This window comes from Mustela putorius, unplaced genomic scaffold, assembly GCF_011764305.1.
Source record: "Mustela putorius furo isolate JIRA1106 unplaced genomic scaffold, ASM1176430v1.1 tig00003850_pilon_pilon_pilon, whole genome shotgun sequence".
Lineage (NCBI taxonomy): Eukaryota > Metazoa > Chordata > Mammalia > Carnivora > Mustelidae > Mustela > Mustela putorius.
Window position 1 is genome coordinate 11874117 of NW_025422002.1, and position 11861 is coordinate 11885977.

Consider the following 11861-nt stretch of genomic DNA (forward strand, 5'->3'; position numbering starts at 1 on the left):
AGACAGGGAAACTGAGACCATTCTGGTCAGAACAGAGAGTCCCGGTTAAGAGAAGGAGAAGTTAAGTGTGGGTGAGCGCGATGTGGGTGGCTGTAGGAACAAGCCAAAGGCTAGCTGGACAGGTTTACACTGAACATGGTAGGCAAGAGGCAGCTACTATTTAGTCTCTGAGCAGGCTGGTGATCTGATATTAACGAGAGATCCTTGTTTAGCAGTTCTGGAGAAGATGGTTTGACATGACAGAGTAAAGTGAGAGGTCAGTAGAACCAGATCAGTTAGGAGGCTTCGACAGGAACCAGGTGTGAGAGAAGGACAATAGGGCTGGTTCAATATATGCAGGTGGGAGATGAAGGCCAGCAACTATCTAGCCACAAAAGACCTAAGCAAATACAGGTGGAAGAAAACAGTAATAAAATAAATTTTTAAACCTTATGAAAATTTAAAAAAAAAAAACCTTAAGGGTTTTACAGCTCTACAATATTCACAACGCAATTAAAAAAAAAAAAAAACATGTTAGTAAAGTTGTGGGAGTTGGAGGGAGACAATGGTTACAGTGTTTGATGGAGGGTCACACCACACTGAGAGACAAGTTAGCATAGTGGTTATTTAAGAGGATGATCTTCAGACACCAAACCATCTGAGTTTGAACTGGGCTCAGCCACTTCCTATTTGCGTGTCCCTGGAAAATGACTTTACCTCTGTGGGTCTGTTTCTTCGTCTGTAAAAATGGGAATATGAATTCCTATTATCCTTCACAGGGTGTTATAAGAAGTGGATGGGCTTTATATGTATTAAAATAATCTTTGTCAAAAGTTTTGCAAACATATTAAATAAGCTGCAAATGATGATGGTAAATGTTTTGAACAAGGGTGCTGACCACCACTTTACACGGCGACGTCTCTGAGATGAAGGAAAGTTGAGACCTCAAGGAGAGGAATTAGTCTTGCAAAGGGAGGCAGGTGGGAAGGAGACAAAGAGCATTTGCAAAACACCCAAGACAGACCCAAGCTGGGCTTGGATATTTGGAGGGAATGACCTCAGTTCAGGGAACACAAGGTGCCCACAAGGTGGGGCAAAGTAGTGACTGGTGGGGTATGACAAACTGAGACTTTATTCTCAGTGCAAGGCTGAATGGTCTTACACAGGGGAGAGGGACGCCTGGTTTATTATACATCCTTTATGAACCATAAATCATCTACTACCTTTTGCCAAAGATTACGCAGCATCCAGAAAATAAAGCCAAGTATATCCCAGTAGCACGTTCTCCTTTGTTCTCCTTTCCATGATGGTTTCCACTTTATAGTATCATGGTAACCAAAAATGCAATCACTTGAAATGCTCACACCTGAAACATAACATCATTCAAGTGAAAAGAAAGTGGTTTTGGAAAAAGACATCATGTGCACCTGTGAAGGTGTTCTACCCTCTTGCAACTCATTTCCAGTCTAGCCATTTACCTTTCCTGGGGATGACTGACAAATATGACCATAAGTCATCATAAACAGAACATACATTTTGTTTCATTTTGCAAGCAATGGTCTGTATTTTCTCTGCCAGCCCATATGCTTTACTTCAAGCTCCCTTATTGCCAAAACTAATAAAAAGCTTAAGGTGGAGAATAGAGAATAACAGATCAGTTCTAAAGCTACTGAAATGTAGGGACATTCAGTGCGAATGAAAAGCTCAGCTATAAATCTGAATGCCATTATTTTGGACTTCCACAAAGAACTGTCCCTTTTTGATCAACAAGAGGACAAAAGCACCTATCTTGGAAATAGAATCACAGGGTGTATTCGATTTTTTTTTTTCCAGGCAAGAGAACAGAATTTCAAGACATGTTACAGAAATGTTCTAAGGAGATTTCCCAAGTGAAAGCTACAGCACCAGGCCTGCCTCACTCCGTGGCTCTGCCAGGAAGTGGCCTGACTACATATTAATTCGGGGAAGACTAGGAAAACATGGAGCAACCACCCTAGCAAGGGCGGGAAACCAGTGGGAGTGGGGAGAAGCACATTCAAACTGATGTTCCTGCCACACTGTCACTTGGCCAAAAAACACAAACAGGAAGACATCACTATCCTGAGATACTGATGACACCTCCAGCTTCCAGAAGCACGCTAATCAGGATCTCTAACTCCTGTTGGTCCTGCTCTATCCCTCTATCCCCTGCAATCAGGGCCACTTCCTGGGATAATCTAAACCAGCCTCAGCTAATAAAGCACAACTGGAGGGCAAGTTTAGGAGTATGAACCCTGTCTACGGCCATACCACCCTGAACGCGCCCGATCTCGTCTGATCTCGGAAGCTAAGCAGGGTCGGGCCTGGTTAGTACTTGGATGGGAGGAGTATGAACCCTCACACCATAGCAGGGGATTATGGCCCTTTGGCCATCAAGAATTTAGAGGCTTTCACTGTGTATCTCCTATTTCTATTAAAACTATATCCAAAACAAAACAAAACAAACTATACCCAGACCTTACAGAAGTAACATAAACGAAATATATATCACACTGTGGTCAATTTGGCCAGCTGTCCATCTCAGTGAGGAGGACAACTGAAATAAAATTTCAGACCAAATCATCACCAGGTTCTGGCAGCCACATGGAAGCATGACTTTGGGCACATCATACAGACAAGCATTACCCTCTTCACTGTTTTCTTCTCCATAGTGTGTCCAGCTGATGCCCCACTAACTTCTTGCCACACACATTCTTCCCATTAACACCCAATTCTCAACCATTCCTCTATGTTCTTGCTGAAAATATCTCGTTTGTGCGATCCTTTTTTTTTTTTTTTTCACACTTTACCATCTGTTAAATCAATGGAGCCAGGACTTGAGCCCTATTTTAACACTTTCACTTGTTCAGTCAACAACCACCACTTTGTTCTAGGCTTTGCTCTACAAGCCTAAGCCTGATTGTATGGGTCAACCATTTAACCTCTCCAGGCCCAAGGTCCCTCACCTAAAGAAACTGGCAATAATGTTGCTCACTTCCTAAGTCACAAACTTGTCCTGTGGACTACATGATACAACGAAACTCCGGCCACCACATAAGGCTGTAAAGCACAGGCTTTTCCAAAACACACTCACGTAAATTATTTCACTGGATTCTCGCCGTAAGTTGGCCAAAGAGGATTATTACTATTCTTCTGCAGATGAAAAACCCAAGTGCCAAGAACGTAAGTGACTTCCTGAAGAAACTAAGACTAGAATCCAAGTCCCCTGACTCACCATCCATGCTATTTTTACTACACTTAAGCTGATTTTCATAAAGACTTCTGGAGAAAAGCAGTTATTTATTTTTAGTTTTTTATTAAGCTATACCTCCCTTCCCAAAAAGAAACCCCTTCTATCATCAACCAAGGCAAGACTTCCAGTCTGTGTACCTCCCCTATAACTTGAGATACATCAGCCAATAACTTCACAGTTTCTAAAGCGAGGAAAGGGAAACCAACCCTCCCCTCTTACAAATGAGAAAACGGCGTATTTTACTTTCTTTGAGGAGAGACGGGCATGCAGTCTCAGGAATGGTAAGCAAGCCAGGTGGAAAAATGCTCGCAGTCAGCGGGTTCTGAGAGTGGAACTAGTGACCCTGGCCACCACCCGCTCCACAGCTACAGAGCAATTAAAGGGAAGCCCTCAAGGCTTCAGGCTCTGAAAACGACTTCAGTATTAGGAAGGACAGTTTCCACTTAGTCACGCTCAAGAGAACCTGCTGTTGAGCTCCCATGGATAACTATTATGGAACAGTGAATGATATTTTCAAATCTGCTCCTTATTTGTATTTCTCACAACTGTAAATTGTACACCACACTACTAAAGAGAGGCCAACCCTTACTCAAAACACTCTTCCAAGAGTCATACTGTCGGGATGCCTGGGTGGCTCAGTTGGTCTGCAGCTGCCTGCAGCTCAGGTCATGATCCCAGGGTCCTGGGACAGGGCTCTGGGTTGAGCTCCTTGCTCAGCGGGAAGCCTGCTTCTCCCTCTTCCTGTACTCCCCCTGTTCAGGCACATGCTCTCTGACAAACAAATAAACCTTTAAAAAAAAAAAAAAAGAAGAAGAAGAAGAAAAAGTCATACTGCCAAAGAAAGCATGAACAGACGGATCCTCTGCCAGGCCTATGTTCCTGACCTGGGCATAGAGCTGGTATGTGTAACTGACCCCTACTGCCTAATGTACAGCACCCCACCAAGTACCGTGTCAGGGCCTGGCCAGCTTCCACTTACACCCGGTTCCTCACTTCTACTCATAGCCACTCCTGAAAATCTATTCCAAGGCCAAGTGTATTAAATCTGAACAATATGCCTAAACGTTCTATGCTTATTTCCAGAGAACTGAAAATACATATGTATAAAATCCCTAGTTGGGCTTTTAGGTGCCTACCAATCTCAAACAGAAGCCCCAGAATAAGAGTCAGCTGATGGCAGTCCTTTCATCCTAGAAAACTAATAAAACCTGGCAAGCTGGGACAGTCTTATACCCTTTCATAATGATATAAGGCCCCTCCTATGAAAGCTCTGCAGGAGGCAGTCTACGGGTTGGGCAGCCATCCATCTCTGGTCCTCCAAAGTGGGATTCGTTAGATGGCGAAACAAGGTAAGCTCAGGTGTCTGCCATCAACTCGGCTATGCCTACTTCTGGTCTCCACCTCCCATCGTCTCAATAGAGACTGAGATCCCAGACAGCGGGGGCTGAGTAAAGGGTACCACTCTGGATGGAAACTCCTGAACCAATGCTCAACTCAACCACTTCAGGTTTTCCGATGCTAAAATGGCCCAAGGCTTGGCTCTATGGACCCCCTTGACTGCCCCTCCCCCGGGATATGATATTTAGTCGTCTTGATGACCCTGGCAACAGGAGCTGCCAAGCAGTGCTACCATGCAGAAACTAAATCCTCCGGTCCTATAATACAGTTTGGTATCAGTGTCAGCTCTACACCTGCACAGACAGTATGAAAGCTAAGTCATGTGCCAGTTGAGAGTCATGTATATAGCAAGCCCAATGTTGCACAACTAAACTTAGGTTACAGCATATTTCCTGACCTTTTATGTGAGACTGCCTGGTGCTGGTAAAAAATCCTCATTGCTGGCTGAAGTCTACTTATCTCCCCCAAAGGATCCCCCAGGAACTGTACGGGCCCACACTAACATGTGTCTAAGTAAAAAATAAAATAAAATTCAAGTCTGGATTTCTGAGCAGACTACGATTCCCACCATTTTTTGACACTGCTGTCAGATAAAATGCAGTATCCTTGGGGCACCTGGGTGGCTCATATGCTGGCCTACAGCACAGCATATGAAATAAAGGAAACTGGCTGGGTTTTTTAATTTACTCTGGATATGCCTGTTCCAGCCATTTCTTTTATTTGGAAACTTAGAATTTCCTATTCACAAGTCCTAAGGTCCCCCCTTCCTCTCAGTCTGTTTTGGGGTTTCTTTTTGTTTGTTTGTTTGTTTAGTGGAGCCCAAAATGGGCTCAAACTCACAACTCTGAGATCAAGACCTAAGCTAAGATCAAGAGTTAGATCTTCAACACACTGAGCCACCCAGGCATCCTTCTCAGGGACCTTTTACCCCCAAGAATGAGAGACATGAATTTGCATCAAAGTCTAAGGTGGCATATGTCCCATAATATCTAAGTCTAACTGTCCACTGTTCCAAATCTCAACTCAGCCTATTAAAGCCTAGATAAAACCTTCTAACCCATGACACATTATACCATTAGGAAGCACTCTACTTATCAGCATCAGTATATATGCTCAATTCTCATCATTCACGCAGCCATGCTCTCTAAAGTCTTCAAGAACGCTGAATTACTGAACACTGAGCCACTGCTCCTAGGGGAAGCACATGGTTAGGTTCCTTTGAGCCACTGGTTACATTTTTGTCAACTGATCAACAAATCTTGCTTTTAGGTGTGTTTCTGTTTAAAGACACCTTATGTGATATCTATTACTGATTCATTCACATTGCGTTTATGGCCAACAGCACTATAATTCATGCCTGAATGAAGCTTATCTAATGCACATATTTTCACCATGTATTTTTTCTAAAAGGCACATCACAGCCTCCTTGCTCCTGGGATCACTATGCTGGGAGGGCCACTGTAAACACCAAAACCAACAAAAAGCCCCCAAAGGAGAAAAATATGGCACTAAATAGACCACAGGTAGGGAGTACAGTGTGAGAACTGAAACAAGAAGTCAGAGTAGTTTGCCTTGTCTGACCTCGCCTGAGAAGTGTGCACTTAGGTAGACTCGTATTTTTCACCACTCAGTGCATGTGCAGAGTGACAGAGAAAGTCTTGCAAGTTCAGCTTCAGGCTTCCAAATAAATTTTGGTAAGTAGATGAAGTAAGAAATCCAAGGAGGCACCGTATCTGGTTATCAGACCTGAGGCATGAGACAATGCATTTTACAAGGTTTTCCTCCTTTGCAAAGCAACTGTCACACTGCGTCCCGGGTAGCAAGAATTTTTCTGGTTTCAGCACCTCCCACTTATGCTCTTGCTTTTCTTACCTTGGCAGTTTATACTCAGTATTTGGCAGCCCATTTCTTTCTTCCATCTCTTCTTTCTTTCTTTCTCTTTCTTTCCTTCCTTCTTTCTTTTGATCTTATTTATTTGTCAGGGAGAGAGAGAGAGAGAGAGGGCGCGCGCGCAAGCACAAGCAGTGGGAACAGAGGTGGAGGGAGAAGCAAGCTTCCCATAAGGAGCCCGATATGGAATTCAATTCCAGGGCCCTGGGATCATCACCCAAGCCAAAGGCAGACTCTTAACTGACTGAGCCACCCAGACATCCCAGTGGCAATCCAATTTCTAAGCAGTTGTTGTTGCTGTAGTTGTTTTAACATGGTCAGAATCTAAATGGCTACAGACTGTTGGCAGCATTCCCTCTTCTCTCCTATTAGGCTCATATCGACTTCATTACCTTTAGTTTAGATGGCCTCCCTAAAACAATCACAAATGAGCTTCAGTTATGCACAAACTTAACACACAAATATTTTCTCTCACCAGGTTCTGCAAGAGCTTACCTAACACAGGCCAAACACCAGACTTGATATGTGTTAAGACTGCTACAGTGTCGAAATTGTAGTTACATTAAAATTTTCCCCAATGTATGTGAATTTTACCTCCTGAATTTACAACTCTTATTATTTTATGAAGTCACAGTTACTTTACTTATATTTCAGGAAGGCAAACTAGAACCTGCATGGCAAAACTACCCAGGAAAGATGCTGAGAAAAGACACAAAGTAAAATCTTCCTTGGGATTTGTTTTGGCAACCACCAAAGGTTCTCAACAAGGCTGACTCCATAAGCAGTTAAAAGGAATTTCCCCTTACAGCACTCTTGTCAAACAGAACATCTGAAAGTGAAAGTTTTGGTTTCATAATGATTATGTCTGTAAGAACAGTTAAACTCTTCAGGTAAACTCATAGTACTAAATCAGTTGGGGGAAGGGGCAACAACTGTCATTAAGAAGCTCTCTCAAATCTTTAAAGGCTTCTATAATAACATAATACAAACTACTTTCAAAGCACATTATTCCCTCCAATTCCTGAACTTCTGTGATATGTTGGGAACAAATACTATTACCCTCTCACAGAAAGAAAATCAAATACAAAGGGTAAGTAGAAGTAACTTCTTCTGGTCACAAACTTAATAGGTGACAGAGATTGGAGTTAAAATCAAATCTCCAGAAATAAGCCAGAGCTGTTTTTACTACAACATTCACAGTTTTGGAATGTAGTCCATGGTTATTTATAGCAGAATTATCTTCTTAATTGTATTGTGTTTGGTCAACATAAAAATTAGTTTGCATTAGCTTCCAAATGGAAAGCAAAAGCAAGCTGCCCCAAACTGTGACAAAAACAGTGGCAGGGGAAATCAGCCTGGGATTAAACGTGCACGAAAATCAAATAACTATTTGAGGGGTTTACATCATTTCTACCATGAGGGAGATGATTTTCAGCCAGATGCAACAGGAAACACACAGAAGAAAAACAATCAACCAATCAACCAATCAACCAACACAAAATTGTGTCTTGAGTATAAGACAACAAACTTCTAAAGGAAAGTATTCCTAAATGCATTATTTAAAATTAAAGCATTGAGATTTAGAGACGATAAACAACTTGTTCCAAGTTCAAATCGTACCCCATAAGGCTGTACCCCTAAGCTCTCTTTCAACTACCCACGCTACTCCTCACAGTCATGCGCGGCAAGGAGGAAACAATGAACATTGCAAGTTAATGGACTAGAGGAAAGAGTTAAAGTTTGGTATGCTAAAATGGTATGCCAAACGGACCTTCAAATACTAATAGAAAAGTATCGTTTCTTGGTTTTGTCTTTGAAAGTTCAGAGGAAACAAATGCAAGCCTTTGCCTTTATTCTTGGATTTAGAAAAAGATTAGCAAAATCTACAAATTGGAAGATAGTACCTTTCAAATAGAGGGAGCAACTAGCTGCGATAAAAGCTAGAAGTGGCCCCGGGGCTGCTGGTTCTTATTAACCACAAAGAAGGAAATACAACCAGCAAACATACAGCACCAATGATCAAAGTGAAACCGATTTTTTAAATCTCCAACATTAAATAGATGACTATATGCCAGTAAAGAGCAAAGAAACTAAGTTAATAACCCCAGCAAGTACTGTCATCCTAACCTAAGACATTTCAATGCCTCAGTGTCAGGAATCAAAGGAGACTTTAAGCAAAACAAAAAAAAAAAAAAAAAAAAAAAGGAAAAGACGTTTGCGTTTCGTTGAGGCCTGCACTCGGTGCTGGAAGAGTGTGCCGTTCTGTTTTGGAGAGGGTCAGGGAGTATAGGAAGAGAAAAGAGAGACCCGTCCCAGCAGCCCATCCTCAGCCCCTTCCCTCAGTCCTGCACCCAGCCCTCCTTTGCCTCTGGTCAGGACCAAGCGTCTACATGGCGCGCCGAGCCCCTTCCCAGCGCCGCGCCTCGCACTCCCAGGACGCCTTGCTCGCGGGATCCCCCAGGAGCCGGACCTCCCTCTAAGAGTCCCTGAGCTTCGGCTCCAACCCGGAGCCTCGAATTGCCCCGCGAAAACCAGCCGCCGCCTCCCTCTAGGAGGACGTCCTCAGTCCTGCCCAAGTCAGCCCACCCGGAGTTCCCCCGCAGGCCAGCCCTCGCGGGCCGGGTCCTCCTGCACTCACCGCCGGGCGGCTCTGGGCTCGCCCGCCTTGAGCCGGCCGGGCCCCGTGGGGGGCAGCGGCGGGGTGGAGGCGGGACCGCCGGGCGCGCGGGGCGCACTCCGAGGGCGCGCCGACGCACAGGCGCGCTCGCGCCCGCGCTCCCGCACCGACTCCCCCTCCGCACACCCACACGCACACGCGGGCGGCGCGCGCCGAGCCGGGAGCCGGCGGACGCGAGCGCGGAAGCGCGAGGAATCCCTGGAATGAGGCGCCGCCCGCCCTCAGCCGGGCACTGCCGGGCTCCGCCTGGCCCGCCAGACCACGCCCCCGGACACGCCCCTCCCACCGAGCAGGTGGGCGGCCGAGGCCAGGTGAGCGGGCAGGGAGGCGGGGGCGGGGCCTCGTGCAACAAGGAGAGCCGCGTTTCCCCTCCCCCGCCCGCCGCACGCCCGGCGGCGGCTCTCACCTACCAGGCGGGTGAGGACGCGCTCGGGCGGGGAACCGCCGCGGCGGGCCCGGAGCCGCGCTGAGCCCCCGGGAGGAGGCGCCAGGTCCCGAGGGTGCAAGGACCCGGCATCTCACACACATCTATGCCCCTCAAGGCCCAGCCGGTGGAACACCTTCAGTGTGAGTGTACACGCACAAACGAAGCTGTTGTGCGCGCCCAGGTGCCTGCTGCTGTGGGCCAGGCACGTTCCCCACACGCACACAGTGGTCCCACGCACCAATGGACAGAGTACACGTGACACCAACGTCCACGGCTGAGCCGTACTCCACACCCACTGGACCTGCCGCCCCTGCCCCGCCACGCGCGGCCGGCAAGTGCCAGAGCCTCTGAGCATGACCTGCAGCACCACGGCTGCCCTCGGCTTCACACCCGCACCCGTCCTCTTTTCGAGAAGCAGCCGCTGCCAGGGCGTCCAACCCGTCCAGGGACCGGCGCTCCCACCCGGCTCACCGCGGGACCTCAGCGCACACGGGTGCCTCCCGCACACCCCGGACTCCCAGCTCCCCGGGACTCCGACCTGGACCGCTGCCTCACTCTATCGTTAACCACACACCCAAGCCAGACTGCCCAGACAGGCCGGCGGCCACACGTACCTGCAAGTACAGGTCGCACTTGCTCGGGGAAGTGTGTGCTCAGGTGCCACTTCGATCAGAACGGCCGCTGCAGTCCCGGGCACTCAGAAGCGGCTCGGTTTCCTCCCATTACAGCATTTTACCTCCACCACTCACTTCTCTCTCTCTCTCTCTCTCTCTCTCTCTCTCACACACGCACTCACGCCCCAGGCGCCCAGCAGCGTCTTTCCTCCCCCTCCCTCGCCCGGAGGAGGAAGTCCTAGTAAACGAAAACAGTGTGGAAGGGAGGGAGCGGAGGAGGGAGGGAGGGAGGTGGGAGTGGAAAGAGCCCCTTCCAGCCGCTCACACAGCAGTGTTTGCTGTGTTTGGCAAACTCCAGGAGTCCACAACCCCGGCTGCTCTGAAATGTGCCCGGGGAGGGGCAGAGGGGAGGAGGTGAAACATTTCTAATTGGTGCAGGTTCTCATTACAGCAGCAGCGTAGACATGTGACCACGAAAAGAAAAGCCCTGTCTTTAATTTTTTCCTGTCATTCTCTAGAGATTTGGGGGGAGGGGGGTTAGAGGGGGTGGAGGCCTGATACTCCGGTCTCCGGCAGCCCTTGCCCCATTGTTTTCTCGTACTGCCACAATTAAGAAAACATTTGCTTAACATATCCAGCCGCTAACTTCATAAAATAAATAGTCAGAGACTGGACTTCCTCTGGTTTGCTTTAAATGGCTTCGGGTTGCTCGCCTTCTGGCTGTTCTCAAACCTGGGTCGTTATTAGGAGCTCCTGCTACTATAGGGCTTTCCCTGGGAGAAGGCTCTGCTGAGAGGCAATAAAAAGAAATACCAGCTTACATTAATGCTGGGGCGGGGGCGGGGGGCGGTGTAGAAGAGGGGGTGCTTTGCCATTTTTAAACTCTTATGGCATCTGTGACCTAATCTGATCATATCAGATCACAACATATTACTTCATTTGATCTTAGCCCCCCACCCCTGGGTAGCAGGACAGGTATTAATAGTTCCATTTTACAGCCAGAGTAGATGTTCTCCCTAAAGCAGGTAGAGGTGTTGCCTGTACCAGAACATGGGTCTTAGGGCCCCTGGTGAAATATACTCTCCTCCAGGCCACACAGGACGACTGTAAATGGGAACCCAAGTGACAAGTCAACCCTAGCATAGCCGTCCCTGGTCTCTTGGTCCCCAGATTAAAATTCACAGATTAAATCTGGGAAGACTCCCAGTCTTCCCAAAGATATTTTTACTTAGACTCCATGTTACTTCATCACTAGTTTTAGACAAGGAGGGGAAAAAAACCACCCTGAAAAGATCATAAAGAGGAGGTTTTCATCCTGCCAAGTTAGGGCAGGGCATGAGGAAAGAATGAGGACTGCATGGGCAGATTTCAGGAAGTGTGGCAAGACAGAAAAAGGGCTTGGGATTTGGACAGACCTGGATTTGAATCCAAACTCTGTTTGTGTTTGTTATAGGATTTTGGGTATGTCATCAAGCTCAGGTTTCTCATCTGTAAAACAGATAATTCTTACCTTGAAGATCCATTGCAGGGACCAAGGATTACGCAGAATATTGAATGAATACTCACATCTTCCTCCTTCACTCTTCCTACCTTAAATCCAGTCCT

The 11861-nt window shown here is 46.9% G+C and overlaps 1 protein-coding gene across 4 annotated transcripts in view; it reads right to left on the reverse strand.

Moving 5' to 3' along the window:
• Positions 1-10601, reverse strand: part of VGLL4 (vestigial like family member 4) — a 154558-nt gene extending 143957 nt beyond the window's left edge. Inside the window, exon 1 of one of the 4 annotated variants that reach the window (XM_013054628.2) lies at positions 10257-10601. Coding sequence is in view for 1 of the 4 variants with exons in the window: in XM_004738537.3 (XP_004738594.1) it covers positions 6521-6567 (47 nt within the window). In the remaining 3 variants the exon portion in view is untranslated. Of the gene's footprint in view, positions 1-1202; positions 1222-6520; positions 6646-9176; positions 9415-10256 lie in introns of those variants that run through there. The other 3 variants (XM_045063317.1, XM_004738537.3, XM_013054635.2) reach the window with 3 other exon arrangements.
• Between the last annotated feature and the right edge of the window lie 1260 nt (positions 10602-11861).